The sequence below is a fragment of the Setaria italica genome, chromosome III, assembly GCF_000263155.2.
Source record: "Setaria italica strain Yugu1 chromosome III, Setaria_italica_v2.0, whole genome shotgun sequence".
Lineage (NCBI taxonomy): Eukaryota > Viridiplantae > Streptophyta > Magnoliopsida > Poales > Poaceae > Setaria > Setaria italica.
This window is the reverse complement of record NC_028452.1, coordinates 26,667,340-26,686,045: the sequence shown is the minus strand read 5'-3', so window position 1 is coordinate 26,686,045 and position 18,706 is coordinate 26,667,340. Positions and strand designations below refer to the sequence as shown.

Genomic DNA, 18,706 nt, shown 5'->3' with positions numbered 1-18,706 from the left:
ATTTTCTCTATAATTTTGGTCAAACATAAAATAGTTTGACTCTCCAAGAAAGTTGGAATGACTTATAATTTGGAACGGAGGGAGTAATAAACAAGCAACAATAATGGAGCAACATTATGTCACCTCTGAAAACGACTGCTGCCCGTTCCGTCCAAAGTCTGATTATTGGACGGGGACAGTATTTTCAAACAGCTACTCGTATTTGATAAGTTTGTTATGCCAAGCTGAGAAATTGAGGGATCGGCCGGATCAATTACAATCTTTGATGAGAGTATAAGGATCAGTAGAATCCGATGAAAGAGCACATAACAGAATTTCACATGGATGTTTAATCGGATTTCAGTTGAAACATGCTCCGTTTCTAGTTTTCTGGGCTAGCTAGCATATCGCTACACAACCCAGAGTATGAATCTCTTTATGGTCTGGTAACATAGAAGCAATCCATGACGCTTTCAAAAAAAAAAAAAAAAGAAGCAATCCATGACCAGTATTGAGCTGAATTCAATGAACTGTTAGTTCCACCCAAGGCATGTTGCTGTCACACCCCATCATGGTCCGTATTGAGTCCATTCTTTATGATCACTTCATGAATTCGTGACGCTTTAGATGCATAATTTTGCGTTACATCATGAAAATGTCAAGCTGCACTTGGTATCGGATTTATAATTGTGCTCCATAATTATCACAGTTACATTACTCGTTATTACATATACAAGAAACACTATGATCTCTGAAGTACAATGATATGCAACTTAAATATACAGCTGCTCAATTGCTCATGATCAATGTACAATATACGTGGCACAACTATCACGCGGAGGTTTGTATCTTTCCATAGCAGATTCATTTTCCTTTTACATGTACATAACCAATTCTGTACAGTCTTCGTTGCCCAGGATGTACACTGCATGAACTTCTGTTTACAATTTTACATGTACACCGATATCTGCTGCGCGAGCCAATACTGTTCAGAAAAATTTTCAGAACTTCAGGCTGAAGAAAGGCTTCCGAGGACTTGTGCTCCAGCATGAACAGTTTTACCTCCACATACATGGATAGAATTGCAGAAATCCCTCTTCTCAAGGAACTTCTTGATATATTCCATTACGATTGGTGCATTTTGGATGATTAACCTCTTGCACTGAAACAAGTGGCACTGTTCAGAAAAAATCATATTGAATTAATGATAGTATATATAGCTAAATCGTCCATGCTTTACCTTTTGCACAAAATTCTCTGCATTGTTGCATCCTTTCAGAAGTATCTCAATTATCTTAAGCTGCTAACAGTGAATAGAACCATGGTGTAAGTCTTTGTTTTTTTTTAAAAAATATTGGAAAAATTACTAATCAGTAAAAGCGATAAAAGTAGTATTACGTAGGGACCCACCAGCCCAAATTGACAAATGTCCATATGAATAAGCAAATTTTTTTTAAGGCAACATATGAAATATGCAATTGTTGCTGAAATATCAAAATCCTTTCTATGTTTTACTGGGAAAACAGTACTAGGGGAGAAAGAAAGTTGTGGATAGGCAGGGTCAGTGAGCTATTAATGAAATCTCAATATTCTTCACCAGAATGCAGAACAAAATGCTACTCAAGAAAAAACAAACATTGTTTATTCAGAAACCATAGTGCAAAAAGATCAGGTACATTGACTTTGGCCAAAAAAAATATCAGGTACATCAAATTCAGAATATGACAACGCTTTCACTATTTTTTAAAAAAAAAGATCATGTGGCCCCACTTAACCAATATTGTGGTTGCCTGATTGAGTGAACATCAGATACATTCCAAACAGAGATAGGGAAAATAAAAGCACACCACTTATAAATTAAATACATGGTTATTCCGAATAACGTGGGGGCAGTTTCTGAAATCATGCAATCTAAAGACAGAGCTTCTGATGAAATACACTGAAAAGTAACTTGCTGAAGCAAGCATAATAAGAAAATCATATGCAACTTCAACAGGCAGGTAGAAACTGTTTAAATTCAGGCACCAGTTGGTGAGGAAACGTAGGCAACATACTGCAATGCTCCTCCTCACATCTAGGCTCCACTGTATGTGGACTCAAAGTAGGCTACTATTGTTATTAATTTCATAAGACAGATATTAAACTGGATTTTTGGCTGGTAAGATGAGTTTAATGTACCAACCAGTTCGTCCTATAACTTAAGTTGTTGAGTAGAGAACAAACTCCAACCATACTTGAACATGTCAAATCCCATTGAGTACCATGCAAGGCAATAGAATCCGAGAATAATCCATGCAATCCAGATATAGGACGATTCAGATGGATGAGAGAAAAACTGAGCAAACCAGAACAATGAGTGAGCCCCAGATTCATATGCCCAGATCGCACAGCTGCTCACTGAGTCATGGGTCAAGGGTCATAACTTCATTGAGTTGCTCATGCTTAACTAGCAGTTGGGCCAGCTAATGAGTTATAGCCTCATAGGAAAGACTTAATGGAAAATGACAGACATGATGTTCATACTCATGGGGAAAAACTAGAGCGGAATAGCACACACTGTAACAATAGTACACAAGTCAAATGCCCACAGAACGGCTGACAAGAAGTTGAAAACTGTATGAAGAAACAGGGCAGAGAATTCCAGCCTTGGAAATATGTCAACGGCTCAGGGCACACCTGCATTATCCATGAACATATGACTATCGAACTAGTAATGTCTTCTAGGTTCGGTGTTGTAGGATTTTGGAGGATGTTCAATTGTAGCACTGATGCAGCGTGTGCCCTTCATTTCCTTTTCCTTATAAATATGCACAGCTATTTGCTGTCGATTTCAAAAAGCTTTGGTCATATGCAGACAAGCCAGTTGTTTCATAAATGTATCAGAGTACAATTTCTAGGTAAATTTTGACTTGGCATGACACTGCACGCACATACTAGATTATTATGGTGTGCCACATTTGCACATTATACAAGTGCAAACTCAGACAGCACTGAGTTGTACAAAAGTATCTATTGTCTCTCAGTTAATAAACGAAAAGGTGATGCAGTCCCGACAATCCAGGTGCTGTCTGTCTCATCCCTAGCAAGTGAAAGCACTTCTGGGCAATGTTGACCATATCTGTATAGTGCTCAATGGAGAATCCTTGAATGTTTCGATGGAATGACCATTCGATACTGATGCACCACAACTTAAGGCTCACTACTGCATCAAGTCATAGAATAAATCCAACATACTATTTTGAAACTGACACTACAGTGCAAAAGCTTTTATCTACTTGTGTTTGTGACTAAAGGCATCCATCATATACAAGTCACTAAAGTGCCTAGCCTTTGCTAAAAGTCAATATGCCACTACAATATTGATTCAGAATCACACATACACCAAGATAAATAATCTTTTCATAACATCCATTGTAGTCAACCTATCACAGATGCATAGTGCTCCCAGGAATTGAACAAAAAATGATTCCGACGAAAGGTAACTTGACTCCTTACAATTACACAAGACAAGCATTGAAAAAAGGCACAAAACAATAACATACAAAATTGATAGAACAAAATAAAATTTAGAAAGTGTAAGAAATAAATACCTCCATGTCTGGATCTTCAAGATTAGTAACAATTTCATCAACAACCTCATGGCAAAGGGTGCAAGTATCTTCATGTCTTGGCAGACGAATGAATGTTGCTTCCGCACAAAAACTTACTGATACGCAGAAGTCTTCAGGGCTTAAAGAAGCAATTTTTGTGAAGAAAAGCGGGGCATAATAATCTACCAACCTTGTGCACTGCCAGAAGTCAATGCATAAGCATATATTACATAAGAAATGGAAAGCTTTTAGAATACAGCCACATCTATTGAAGTAAATAAGAAAAAAAACTAAGGTAAACGACAATACCTCCAGCTTAAAAGAAGGAAACTTTGAACAAGCTTGGTGCAGTGTAGCAATGATTTCAGTCTGGGTCTCATTTTCTTTAAGATAGAAGAGGGCTTCTGAGGCAAACTCCTCGCAAAGTTGGCATAATTGTGGATTTTCGTTCATTGCTGGAGATACTGTGCCGGCATTAGGAGTCTTTATACCAGCTAGAATAACATTAAACAAGTGACCAATGATAAGTTGAAACAAGGATGAAGATCAGATCTATGGCATTTAGCAAAACAACAAAATAAGAACACAGTGAAAGTACTGTTGTTCATGTATTATTCATCACTAAATACCCAAAAATGCAGTTGCTTCAAGATCCGGTGATTAAGTTTTCAGTATTCAAACAAATATGCAAATTTCCAGGTAGACTTTTCCAAATTATCTGCTGAAAATTGTCATATCAGGAACTGAGCCTACCTTAGTTGGTTGAGGGCATGGATGTACACCCAGACAACCAAAGTTTAAGTCCTCGTTGAGGCGAATTTGTGCGCCTATTTCTTTTTAATTATAAAAGCCACCTAGTTCCTCCTAGGTTGGTTGAGTATTATGTGTGCAAAAAATTTAATAATCTGTTTCCCTTTCAAATATGCATAAATAATTCATAAAAAGCTAGTGAGGCTTGTTAGATGAATATCAGGTGACAGAACAAAAAAGAGGGACTATGGATTCCATTAGGTCTTCGATGGCAGCTGAGACATGAAAAGGAGAACAATGCTAGACGAGTAAAAATTACAAAATGTCCACATTACATAATTTTGGTCATCTGTTTGTCCCTGAAAAAAGGGCCTAATTAATTGTCAGTAGTGATGTTTCATCATTTTTTAAGACTCCCATAGATTAGCTTTAATACAGAACAAAAAAATGATACTCTGAATAAATTGAATAAAATAAAAGGTTAGCATTGGACATATGATTGCACACAAAAAGTCATTACGCACCAGCATCGTCCAAAGCCAAGCTTGTAGCGCACCAAAGCACAAGACTGATTAGAAAAGTAACTTGAACTCTAGTGATCATTTTGTCTGCAAAACCAATAAATAGTAAAAATTCAGTACATCATTGCATACACCATGTCATTGGTGAGTCTTTGCTAACTACACCAACAGATAATGCTTATAAAAAATGATACGCATAAAAACAGTGAAAATAACTTTCTTCCACTTCAACCTAGCTGAGCTGCTCGCTAGGTCTCTTTCATCTGCCTCTTAGGCGTGGTGATCTTGGTCAGGGATGATATTTATGTGGCACGCCTGTGTTTTAATCTAGTGTGGTGTTAGTGTTGGTGTTGTGTTGGTGTCAGTGTTGTCTTTGTACTGAGTTTAGGGGATGTCCCTAATCTTTTTTACTCTCTTTCTATCTTAACGAAATTACACGCAGCTCTCCTACGTAGTTGGAGAAAAAATAATTTTCTTCCAGATAAAATTATCCAACAGTTTTCACCTCGTTCATTTTCCGTTATGTGCAGATTTTTCGTCTAAAACCTAATAACTAGTTCTAAATAAGTAGAAAATATAGTGCCGAGATATCCTACATATTCAAAAAAATTCGGATAAGAATTTATCCGCCGAATGATCAGCATCGTATTCCTGATTCTCTGCTTTCTTTTGGACAATACTGCAATTACTCAGGAAACAAATGAAACAACCAGTGTAGTTGACACTTGACAGTCATGCTTCACGGAGTGATGCATTCTCTCTTCAGATGAAATTAGGATAAATTTTGAGCACTAATGCTTGACAGTGTCACAGGTTAGATCCTGCAAATCCTGATTTGCTACATACCAGTCCATTCTTTTCCTTTTTCGTTTTAGAATTTAGAGCAAAGGCAGTTACCCTAAACCAAGATTGACCTTTCTAGCATAGGGGTGACATTGCATCTTAATGCGTATGTGTAAGTCCACTCGATACCTACCAGCAATCAGCAGAGACGTACCAAAAGAACACCAATCTTTTTTCCCAAAAAGAACCTCGTTCTGAAACTGTCCGGACAAGCAAGCTGCTATACTCTATATAATAAAAGGTAAGAATTATCCTCGCGCCCGGAAACGACATCAAGAACCCCAAGTTAATTCCATGCATCACAGGAGAAGTAGAAGAGGAATTGAAGAATCTTACCTCGCGCGTTTAGAACAGAGTCTTCGGATGGCCGGCCGATGGCAGCCGAGAGCTGGGAGGGGGCCGACGCAGAGCGGCGACCGACGACCGTGGGTAGGGAGAGGGGAGTGGCAGGGAGGAGAGCAGAAGAGACGTGGATTTGAGATGATTATTAACGGAGACAGAGCGCGGCGTTGACAAGCTGGATGTGTCGCCTGATGTGCTCTCCGCCAGCTCTCGCTTCGCTCGTTAGGATTGGTTCTGACTTCTGAGCCGCGGAGCACGCACGGAGCAGAACTCTGTGGGCTCGGAGAAGCCAAATTCCGAAAGGAAGGAATGATGAATGTGCGGCGGGCGGGCGGGGGATCTGCGTGGGCTGTCTGTGGAGGAAAAGCGGGACACGGTGAGTTGGGCTCAGCGCCAAGCCTAAAGGCCTCAATGTAGTTGGTCCAAATAAATGAGGCTCATGTCAGATAGTCCATAGTTGTTGAAATCTTTATCTATCGTCGTAGTCTGACTTTTATTCCTTGTATTCAAAATCGGGTATCGGTCGTCCCTCAACTTTAAAATCCGTTTATTTTTATCCCTCAGCTATTTTAAGAGCAGTTTTGCATGACGTGACGCTAGGTCCCACATGTCTGGCAGTGGCCCACATACCATTTGCTTTCTTCCTCCCCCTCTTCCTACTTTCCTCTCGCTGCATCCTCTCTTTCTCCCCCCTATGAGTGGGCCCGATAGCCTGAGCTCCGCCACACGGCGCCGGCAGTTCCCATCCTTCCAAGCACTCGGCGGGCACCGAGCCAGCCACAAGGAGCCCCGCCTAGTGGACGGCGGCGCTGCGGTAGAGCTGCCTAAGGCCAAAGTGCTCAGCTATTGCATTGCGGGCTCGAGTTCGTCATCGGCCAAGGGCTAGAGCTCAGCCTTAGCCTTGGCAGTGGGCTCGGGCAGAAGCAGAAACACAACCATCTTTGTGCCTCCAATTCTTCTTTCTTCTTCCTTCTGCTCTGCATGGACTAAAGCCGAGCCTGAGCGAAGCTTCTCCGGCCAAATTTGCCAGCCACCCTACATGAAAAGCAAATTGCCCCCACCAAGGCCGCCATATCCCCATCGGGCACACGCCTGAGCTACTCCTCGACCAAGCTGAGCCTCTCCACGCCGACAATCACTGTAATTCTAGCCGCTGAGCCTGCTCAGACCGCCATGGCCACCTCTCCTCCGCCGGCCAAATTTGTCGCCAGCGCACCACCGATTCCCAATCCCCTGTACCCGAACCTCCCTTACCTCGCGCTCTACCTCCCCAACCTGCTTGTTGGCGAGGCCGAGCTCCACCTTGTCGAAAATCAGTCTCTTCCCTAGCCGCCTATGAACCACCGCCCGCCATGGCCGCCTGTGCACCATCACCCGCCATGGCCGCCCTCCTCCGCCTTGGGCCACCTCCATCCCAGCTCTGCGCCGTCGCGTACCTGCGCATGAATCGCATTCCCAGCACCGACACCGTCCCCGTACAGCATCCCGCACGCCTCCAGCGCGTCCCTCGCGGCTCGGCCGCCACCCTTGGCGCCGCGCACCATTGCTGCCGCCACCGCGCCATTCGTCGAGGTCCCGCTCGCAGCCACCATCGGAGTTTGAGCATGACAAATTAAGGTGGGGACCATGAATTGGATGTCATTGTGTGGGTGGAGGATGAAGAGAAAGGGGAAGGAGGAAGAGAGGGGAGAAACAAAGCTACCTAGCATGTGGGGTCCACCGTTAGACATGTGGGACCTAGCGCCATGTCATGTGAAACCACTCTCAAAACAGCCGAGGGACAAAAAAATAAATGGATTTTAAAGCTAAGGGACGACCAATACCTGATTTTGCACGTGTGGGATGAAACTCAGACTACGGCAATAGGTGAGGGACGTTAAAAAGTACTTTTTCCCAATCTTCACAATGGTAAAGGACCAGACGGGCCAAATAGGTGAGGCCCACGAGCAAATAAAATGAATAATCAAATCTAACCTAAGCTATCTCTTTCTTCCTCCTCTCTCCGAGCTTCTGCCTCCCCAGCCGTCGCCCATCATCCGTCCCGTCGCCCCGAATCAGCTTTCCTCCACCCTGAATCGGCCTTTCTCCACTCGAATTGACTTCTCCCCAGTTAAATTGAATTGAAGCACGCGATTCCTCTTCTCTCTTGGCAAGCTCTTCTCCTCGGATTATGGGAATGGCGGCCTTCCCTGGCGGTGGCTCTCCCATGAGCCGATTCAAGCTCCTCATCGGTAAATCGACCTCTAGTCCAACCTGATTGATTCCCATGCATCGGATCTGATGTCCAGAGAGGTGCTCCAGCCGGCGACCTTGCATCTCTGTAGCAGCCCTTGGAGGTACCTCCTCCTCTCCCTGAGCCCCCGATGGATCCAGTCCGCAGTCGCCTCCTTGAGACCCGACGACCATCCCTTCGTGCCATATCTAGCGTAGGAGCTTCCTCAATGTTGTTCCTTTGCGCGACGCGGATGGCAAAGGTAACTACGAGAGGAAGGAGAGGAGGTTCAGAGAAATTAATTTTTTATTCATATGGACTACCCATAGCACTATAGCTGGAAGTATTTCTCTCCTATGGACCAGTTGCACAATGATTATGGATACCTTATCTGAATTCTTTATTCTCTATGGACTGTCCTAATAGATCCAAAAATCCTATTCATCTATGGGAGATTTTTTGTGCCTATCACTGTCCCCGTGATTTGTGCGCACAACTACCGTACATGTTGTAGCCACCTGCCGGCACTGGGCACTTCGCAGCCCGCACAGCGCGGCTTTCAAGGAACCAAGGACAGCCCACCTCATCTGAGAGAAAATCGGAACAAGATCATTGACTTTGGAGCTCTACTTAATTTTGAGTCATCGCTACGATGGGTCCATATGTGCAGTGACTCAAAGTTAGAGTTAGAGAACTCGAGCAAACATTGAGAAGCGACAGGTGGCGGATTAGGATTGGTCAACATAAGTATGGTGCTGTTTGTATAGAATTTAAACGTTCAAATGCATTTTTCATTAATTCTTACATCTGTTTTCAGAATCGTTTTAAGCATTGTGATGCCTATAACAAACTCAACAAAATAAGATCTAATATAAGTATTTTTTAAAAAATAAATTCAACGATTCGAATATTTTGTTTCAACAATTCGAATAAAACTTCAACATTTCAAATGTTGCTTTCAACATTTTTACACGCAATGTTGAATTGGACTTTTCAAAATGTTGTACTGGATTTCTAGGAATGTTGAGTATAGCCTTTTTAGAACGTTCAATGCACTAATTATATATTAATAACAAGCTTTAGAGTTCAAATGTTCTATTTGGATACCTTGATGGCTTGATATTCTGAAAATTGTTGAAAAAAATCAAAATGTTGAAATGGGTTTTTAAAATATTGAATCTAATCCTAAAATGGCTAATGCTAAAATCATAAATATTACCGACTAATATGATGGGTTAACAAAAAAGGAAATAGAAAAAAATCAAAAAGGAAAACAAACCTGAGAACAGTCTGATCGTTTTTTTTTTTTGATAAATAAAGTAGAACAGGCTGATCTTGGTCATCGCCGCCCGCTGTGCGTGTCTCTGCTGGCTGGCTTGGGCCAAGAAACGAATGGGCCGTTAGCGGGTTGTTCGATTCGATAGCTTCCTAATGGGCCGTTAGCGGGTTGTTCGATTCGATAGCTTCCTATCTTCCTGTAGACAGATAGGAGCCCCTGTAGACCCAACCAAATTGAGAGCTTAACAACTACTGCTCTGCTTGGTAAGATATTCTACACTGCTTGACCAGAGAAGGTGAGTCCTTCAGGCAGCGTGATGATCCAAACAAAAAAAAGAAACGGCAAAGGATGTGCCAGAACCGAATAAACTTTACTTGGGCCAACCTCCTAACTAACAATGGGCCACCCTAACGAAATCAATGGACCATAGTGGCACTCCCTATCTACTATATAGTAACTTAAATGTTGAATTGTTTTTTTTTTCTCTCGTGAGTTTATTTTGTTCCATTGCACATGACGTGCACAGTGTCTTGTGAGCCGTTAAGGTTTGGGATTGAGGAGGCTGAACCCGTCGATAGTTTTGAGCGTGGTATCAATTTGAAGTGGGGAAAGTGAGGTAGTGAGCGCCGCGAGCCATAATAGCAAAGGAGCAGCAGCAAAAACATAAAAAAAAAAGCGGCTGTAATATAAGCGGTTCGTACATTCGCAAAGGAGGTGAAACTACACTGCCGGCGTTCCTTTTCTGACATGCCAGCTTGATAGCTTCCTGTTCTAGGCTAAACTTTAGCTCTGTCACATCGGATGTTTGGATACTAATTAGGAGGACTAAACATAAGCTAATTACAAAACTAATTGCAGAACCCCTAGGCTAAATCGCGAGACGAATCTATTAAGCCTAATTAATCCATCATTAGTGAATGGTTACTGTAGCACCATATTGTCAAATCATGGACTAATTAGGCTTAATAGAATCATCTCGCGATTTAGCCTAGGGGTTGTGTAATTAGTTTTGTAATTAGTCTAGTTTAATACTCCTAATTAGTGTCAAACATTCGATGTGACGAGAGTTAAAATTTAGCCCCCTCCTCCCAAACACCCCCAAGTAGTGTGCAGTCAAAAGAATCACGGGCACACAACGTGTCCACACAAAGAAAAATAGGATGACATAGGGCCTATTTGGTTTCACATGCTTATGCATAAGCAACTTAGAATAAGCAAATAAGTTGCTTATGAAACCAATCACTCTTGCTTATGGGGTTGCTTATTATAAGCAAATAAGCAACTCTTGGGTTGCTTATGGTTGCTTATGAGGACTAAAAGATACACTTTACACCTCTTGCCCTCATTGAATGCCTGGTTGCCCTCTCTCTCTCAATGATTAGGGGCAAACATGACAATATCCACCTCATTCAATGCTCATAAGCAGAGGTATCCAAACAGCTGAACTAAAAATAAATAACTCCAAATATTATAATAAGCAACTCAAACCAAACAGGCCCATACTTCCTGCTGCATGTATTTACTGCATAAAAAATGGTAATCAACAGTTCTTTTTACATGCATTAATTTTTTCATGCGGCCAGGTTACGCAATTAGTAGCATTTAAATGCTGATAATCCAAGTCAACAGATACAATAACCAACTTTGTGGAACCCCATAAGCAAAGTTTTAAAAATCATGAGCACATTTGAATATGGAAAAAAGCATTTACAACCAGGGAACTATCGTTAACACGTATACCAAAGAAAATCTTAGCACCATATGCCTGGATTGGCTGCACCATTGGCTTTGTGTGATCCTACACTGCTAGCACCAAAGAGGCATAACATAAAGAAAATGTACGTGAGCTCGAATTGCACAACCTAGCAAATAACAACCGAAAAAAGAGCAATAATGAGATAACATGGAGAAGATAAAAAAAACAGTGCGGGCTGTGGACTCCTCCAGTTTCTCATCTTGGTGGGGTAAAGCCATCAGATCAGCTACTGAGTTTAGGGGACGTCCCTAATCGTTTGTGCTCTCTTTCTATCTTAATGAAATGACACGCGGCTCTCCTGCGTAGTTCGAGAAAAAAAGTTTTAACAAGGCGTAACAATACATGTATAATAAGTTCTAGTTCTATTGCAGAATCCTAATGAGAATGCCGGCTACAAGTGTCAAACATGCTAATTGATGGTACTCACTCACCGCAGTAAATGCTTTTATGCAACTTGCTAATAAGGCTACATGGCTTGACAGATTCAGTGTCACACAGTTCACCATTAACTTGAAAACCAAAAAGAAAAAAATGCTTTCACGCAGAATCTAAATATTGTATGCAGGATAAAGGTTCAGTCCAATTTAAAGAAAAAGTATACTTACATGTACGAAACTTTTGTGACCGGTCAAACATTTGTTGAACACAGCCACACATTATATTGCCTAACTAAAATTATTACTTTGGCTAACAAATAACAATACGTTGCCTAACTAATAATATACTTTGCCCAGAGCAACCGTACCCTACAATACACTCACCCTCAATCTGTTCTTAATCAATTAAACCACTCACATCTAACTCACAAAACAGCTGCCGCTATAAAAAAGAACATTCATACTACTGTACTGCACTAAACGGGAAGTCATACAAGAGCATGAGTAATTCACCAATTAAAAATATTTAGGAGTTTCTGCAAAACTAACTACCACTTTGACAAAAAACACATTCAGCAGAGTTCACCCACATTTACCATGTGTGTTCATCCTTGTTTCAACCCATCAAGAACTCTAGCTTCTTCAAGTTAGTGGTATAGTTATCCAACTCGGTTCTGCAATCAAAGTTACAATAAGCAACTTTTTGGAATCTCATAAGAAAGTTATGAAAAATTAAATTCTAATAGATCATGGACAAAAAACATTATCCGACCATGAAGGATATGTCATCTAACCATATCCAAAAACAAGTCTTCACACCTCATCTGCTTGCACCTAGCACCACACAAGAATTTGAATCAGTAGAACACAAAAAATGAATATTTGTTTCACAAACTGAATAGTACTATCCGACTCATTTCTACTAAGCAAAAGATACAATATTTAAATTTCTGGACACTCATAAGAAAATTTGCAAAAAAGAAAGAAACACACACAAAAGCAATTTATACCACTAAAAACTATCATCTAATATAAAGAATAAGTCTTCCCTATTCTCTATCACCAAATCATGTTCAAATAAGGTAGCATATTGTTTTGAACATAGAACTGAAAAAAGTTAGTTTGGGGCACATACCACATTGAGTTCAGGTGGGGCTTGTGTGGGTTCAGGTGAGGCTTTCTGGTGTTGAGTTTGGGTTCAGTGCATACTAAATTGAAAAAAAAGAACTCTCTGAATAATCCAAACAACTCACATCACAAATTCAACCTTGTAACTTGTGGCAAGTGATGAGCAACATTATAATCCGTCATCAAGGCAAACGTGCACGTTCGTGCTTAGTGGCCAAACATGGTAGGACAGAGTTACCAGAAATCTTAAATAAGGCGTTGAAACTTTAAACATGAAGAGGTTAGTTTAGTTGAAAGACTTTCTCATCATCAGGTTCTCCTGTAATCCTTCAAACTATGTGGTATGGTAGTAGTTATCAACTGATATTAAGGGCTGTAGAGAAATACAACTCACATGACATAAAGATGTTAAGGCTTTGAAGATCCATCCACTAGAATGAACAAAACCTTCAGCTCCATGAATGCACAGAGTTGTCTGCTCTTGATCTCCTCGCTGGTAGATTAGATGCATGATACGGATCGTATCCTCTTGCAACCAGATAGCATCACCTGATTGATCATGCAAAGCATGCATACCTGAGCCAATGTAAAAACCTTTAGTTTTGCCATCACTGTTATTCTGACGGAAATGGCATGGCAATATATTCCTGCAATTGCTTCCATGGCCCCACGGGGATGAGCTCCATGGCCCCATGGGGACTGGGCATCGGGTAGCCGCATCCGCGATAGCGGAGGATCCCTCGACGGAGCACACCTCCTCAGCCTCCTCCCATTTTCAAATCACACAGAGAGAGAAGCGTTCGAGAGAGATGGAGGGGCAGTGTTGGTGACGATAAGAATGCGTGGGCCTATAATATTGGTGAAAGGCTGAGCACCGTAGGATGATCCCTATCCTATACGGACGGCGGATAGTGCCGGCTATCGTGGAGCATAAAAATACAGCCAGCCTAAATAGAGTCTTTAAAACAAAACTTGGGTGAGGAGTTCTAACAGAGAAATCAGGGGGAAGAGCGGGAAGGAAGCTGAGTGGGAGGCACGAAGAGGATTCATTGGGATAACACAGGATTAAAAGGACATCATAGTAATTTCTCACTATTTTTGTACTTGGTCCTACCAAATTGGTACTTCTTGGTACTTCTCTTTAAGTACCTCATGGTACTTCATTTGTTTTCACCGTTCGATTTCGCCGGATGGACGGCTTTCATTTTTTCCAAGCACTCTAAAATTTCTCAAAACATTTTGACCATTCAAAGAACCTCTCATGTGTGCATTTCCCCGTATTATTGTGTGCTTTAGACTACTCCATGCTTGGTCGAAAAGGAAGAAGAAAAAAAATGAGGGCATGCATTGGCACTTAACCAAACCACCCTTTTGTAAAAATGGAGACTTGATATGGATAGCTCGAAAACAAAAGACCATTGGCTCATAGATTAGCGCCTTACCCTATCTATTTCTCCCCTGAACACATGCGGGCAACCGCCAACAGCTTTCCCTCTCTCCGCTTCATGTATCTCCCTCGCATCCTCTTTCTGTTCTACGCACTATCGCGAAGGGGTTGTCACTATCCAAAGTCCACCTCTAGTGATAGTGAATCTCGCCACCAGCTAGGTGGTATCCATGTTGTTTACCCTTTTGATTTGGTCCCTATCCTGCTCTATTTTAAGGACCTTGCTCTAGTCATCACCTCAGTCATACCAGCAACGGGCTTCCTTGTTCCTCCTCCCTCAAGCCATGGTTCGTGATCACGTCTCAATGTGCCGTGATGGGGCTCATGGCATCCACTGGGCGCACCAGCGCTCGGTTGTTTGGTTTTGAAATATCACTAATAGATGGTTGCTTACACTACTAGAAAATTGAGCATTCGTCCATGTCGTTAGTATCGGAGGACTTTTAGTTCGCTACTAACACGTGGAATTAATACCGGGTCTAAATTTTCAATCCCCGGAGGCCTTTTAATACCGGGTCGCAACACCACCCGGTACTAAAAGGTAGCTTTTAGTACCGTGTCATAACACCACCCTTTAGTACCGGGTGGTGTTATGACCGATACTAAAAGGGCTCTCCACGGGTTACTTCAAAAGGAAAATATATCTAACTCCATCACATGTGCTGTGTAGGTGAGATGGTAAGGAAGGTTCACGCGAAACCCATGACTGCGCACGCGCATATTGCGCATGAGGTCGTGTGCGGGAGCCTTCTAGCTGTTCATCAATTTTTTTTGCGCAAAGCCATTTAGTACCGGTTGGTCCTACCAACCGCTACTAAATGGTGCATTTAGTACCAATTGAGCTGCCCGGTACTAAAATGCATTACATTTTGTACCGAACTAGTGATATTGATCGGGCATCCAGCCTTGAGAGAGGTCTCCTGACCGGTACTAGAAGTCGATCGTCCAGCAGTTTTAGTTAGATAAAAGGCTTAGGTGCCCTTTGGAAGGGCTCTTCAACCGGCTTTTGCATTGGCTTTTCACGAAGCCCTGCCAGTGGGTCTCGCAGAAATGACTTCTTCCCAAAAGCTACTCGCAGAAAATGACTTCTTCCCAAAAGCTATGAGGAGCCGCAATCATTTTTTACTGCGATTGTGAAGCAAAAAAATGGCTCACCCTAGCTTTTCCCCTTCTACGAACATGAAAAGACGCATGTACCCTTACTTTTTGCAGAAATCACAAGAAAATGCCACTTGGCCGTATCGGCAGCAGGACGACACGAGATGGAGGGCCTCCAACCTCCAGGTAGACCGGGGGCTGCGCATGGGCTCCAGGAGGCCAGTGGCGGTGCGGCCGTGTGGGACGGAGCAGCGCCGAACGTAGGGCAGGGCAGCATCAGCTTGGGGCGGATTGGCGGCAGGTGGAGCATCAACGACAGCGCGGGATGGGGCGGTGCCGAGCGCCGGACACCGGGCGGAGCACTGCCAGCTCGGGGCTGACCAGTAGTGGCGTGGCTGCATGGGCCGCGCCCGCACGAGACGGCGTGGCAAAGCGGACCTGAAGCCAGGGAGGCGTAGGTATGCGGCACGGGGGAGGCGGAGGTATGCGGCACGGGGGAGGCGGAGGAAGATCGAGAAGATGATAAGAATGAAGGAAAGAAAAATCACAAAGATAAAGAGAAAGAAAGAGAAATAAGAAAAAAGAGAAAGAAAAAAGAAAAAAAAGTAAATGTAAGGGTACAATGGACATTTTACCTCAACTATCTATTCAACAATGCTAGGAGAAGCTATTTTGTCAAACATTTTTACAATGAGACAAGCTAGAGCTAAAAAAGTCGCTTCATCAGATAAGCCAGAGCCAGAGCTATTTTATCATGAGCCAAAATCGTGCCAAACGGGCCCTATTGCGATGCAACTTCTACCCATGGATCTGACCAGTAGAACAACTCGCATGTGTATCTTTTTGCTATTGCTCATGAAATTGGTGCTGACATATGTGTCTACTCGCAGGCCTTTTACGTTCTACGAAGTATTTTAGCTATTGCTCATGTGTACACGTGGAAGCCTGTCGCGCCACATGCACTCAAACTACAGCACCTTCCAGTTGCACCGCTACTGCTGGCACAACTAAAAGGTAAAAAAATTGCTAATAATAGCATAGGAAGGAAGCAACATGTATACTTAGTTTTTTTGTGTTAATACGAAATCTAGAACAGTGATGCTTAATCTAGATGTTTACATAGCTAGCTTCTGGGACCAGAAATTGATATATAGTTCTGGCACTGATAGAGAAGAGACCTTCCATCCAGCGTAATATATCTTGGTCGTTTTTTGTTTGAGTCTCGGATCAAACGGTCACCACGGACGGCCACCGAGGACGGGAGCTAAAGAGCTCTCTTTAGTTCCGGTTGTAACGGCTAGTGGGGACGAGGGAAACTGGTGGTGTTACCAACTGGGACTAAACGTCTCGCCTATAAAAGTCAGCTTTTTCCTCCCCGAGCCTGAGCCACTCAGACCGAGAGCTTCGGGCTCCTTATCCATGGCAAGCAAACAAGATTAGGGAGATGCTGCCCGATTTTTTTCCTCATTTTAATGGGGATTTCACTCATCCAAAGTATTGTAAGGTTAGCTACTTCATCCTCCCTACATTTAATATTATTATGCTTTATTTTATGTTTTAGAGATAGAGAAAAATAAGGTTTTTTAGAATGAGGGAGAATGGAGATGATTTTTTATTTTTACATGTTTTTGAGCTACAATTCGATGGATATCTTGCTTGTTATATATGATTCATATTACATAAATATCTTCATCAATATTAGATATGGGAAAAAATAGAGTAGATGTGTCTTTAATATTTAGTCATTGTAATAAAATTAAGGTAAATAAATTGTATGTGTAAGAAATAGAATTTGGTCATTGCTACAACTTTTTGGATAGTTTGCATGTTAAATTATAGTGGCATGAAAATTACACCGGTCAACTTAATGCTACAATTGTGGAACAGGACAACAAAGATACATTAAAGACTACACACGCTCCATAGTGGACTTCATGGAGTCAAGAATCCAAAAATAATGGTGGAACAGAACAACTTCGAGTCCACAAACTTGGGCTAAATATCATAAAAGAACCTTGAAATAGTTTTGCAAACGCCTTTTGGAGCCACATTCTCATAATAGAAGTACGACGGCCAATAGCCTATTCAGGCAGAGATCTATTCACTGACCTTGACCCATCGGCTTTTTGTTGGTTTTGGCTTGCCAAAATAGGCCATGCTCAGTGAATAGATCTTTTATTTGGACAGGCTATTGTGTCCCACTATACTTCTATTATGAAAATATGGCACTTGCTCCAAAAGACGTCTGGACAATTATTTCAAGATTCCTTTACGATATTCAGCCCAAGTATGTGGACTTGAAGATCTTCTAATGTACCATTATTTTTTGGTACTGGAGGGGCGGAGGTGACTCTGCATAGACTTCAGAGAAGATTGAGTCATGTGCAGAGATAGTTTGGAGGGCGAACATTCTGCTATGTTGTACCATTATTTAGGATTATTGGCTACATGAAATTCACTATGGAGCGTCTGTAATCTTTCATGTATATATATCTTTATTGTCTTGTTCTAGAATTTTAGCATTTTTCTTTTTGTCGACCTAGTGAATGATATGAAGGTTAATTGGTGTAATTTTCATGTGAATTGTTTTTATCTTAATGAAGGTTGATTGGTGTAAATTATCAATATTGATCAAGTTCTTTATCTAATACGAAGACCTATGTCCATTTTTCACGTAATATGATGCAGATGGACCGGCAATGGATGTATAATGTGGACAAACGGACTAAGGAGTTTGTTGATGGCTTGCATTATTTTCTCGAAGTGGCCCAAGCCAACAAGCTAGAGAAAAGATTCATATGTTGTCCATGCTTCCAATGTAGTAACAAGAAGAACTACTCTTCCTAAGGGACTCTTCACAGCCACTTATTTAGATACAATTTTATGCCTAACTATTTGGTTTGGACCAAGCACGGCGAAAGAGGGGTTATAAGGGAAGACGACGAAGAAGAGGAGGATGATAACAATATTCTGGACTGGGCTGCAGGCCAAGCTTTTGTAGATACTACAATGGGCGAGGTTGATGAAGAAGAGTTTGCAGAAGACAGTTCTATTGATGATCTTGGTTAGGTGCCACGGGAGGCACGGAACAACTTCGAAATTGAGAAGGAATCAGAAAAGTTGCAGCGCATGATAGATGATCACAAAAAATTGTTGTACCCAGATTGCAAGCAGGGGCATGAAAAACTAGGTACCACACTGGAAATGCTGCAATGGAAGGCAAAAAATGGTGTGTCCGATAAGGCATTTTAGGGGATATTGAAAATTGTAAAGAACATGCTTCCCGAGAATAATGAATTGCCGTCCATAACATATGAAGCTAGTCCTGTGTGCGGAGCACTGCGATATAAGATCAGGCGAGATGATCCTGGTGATGTTGAGGAG

At 41.9% G+C, this 18,706-nt stretch overlaps 1 protein-coding gene and 1 long non-coding RNA gene across 8 annotated transcripts; both read right to left on the bottom strand.

Moving 5' to 3' along the window:
* Positions 1–626: 626 nt before the first annotated feature.
* On the bottom strand, positions 627–6,317 carry LOC101783742 (prosaposin). 6 transcript variants are annotated; one of them, XM_022825456.1, is made up of 7 exons: positions 6,020–6,317; positions 5,817–5,910; positions 4,844–4,927; positions 3,879–4,024; positions 3,570–3,767; positions 1,220–1,282; positions 627–1,141 (listed from the first exon to the last, which is right to left on the bottom strand). In XM_022825456.1, the coding sequence occupies exons 3-7, from the start codon at positions 4,920–4,922 to the stop codon at positions 989–991; spliced, it is 639 nt and encodes a 212-aa protein (XP_022681191.1). In that variant the 5' UTR covers positions 4,923–4,927; positions 5,817–5,910; positions 6,020–6,317; the 3' UTR covers positions 627–988. The 6 variants fall into 6 exon arrangements, with proteins under 6 accessions (XP_022681191.1, XP_004962433.1, XP_022681190.1 ...); XM_004962376.4 differs by having other exon boundaries at positions 3,879–4,063; positions 6,020–6,315; XM_022825455.1 differs by having other exon boundaries at positions 3,879–4,063; positions 5,838–5,910; positions 6,020–6,315.
* Positions 6,318–11,666: 5,349 nt separating this feature from the next.
* On the bottom strand, positions 11,667–13,567 carry LOC111256588. 2 transcript variants are annotated; one of them, XR_002676640.1, is made up of 3 exons: positions 13,172–13,567; positions 12,422–12,483; positions 11,667–12,323 (listed from the first exon to the last, which is right to left on the bottom strand). It is a non-coding gene; the product is annotated as an uncharacterized LOC111256588 (long non-coding RNA). The 2 variants fall into 2 exon arrangements; XR_002676641.1 differs by having other exon boundaries at positions 12,444–12,483.
* Positions 13,568–18,706: the final 5,139 nt, after the last annotated feature.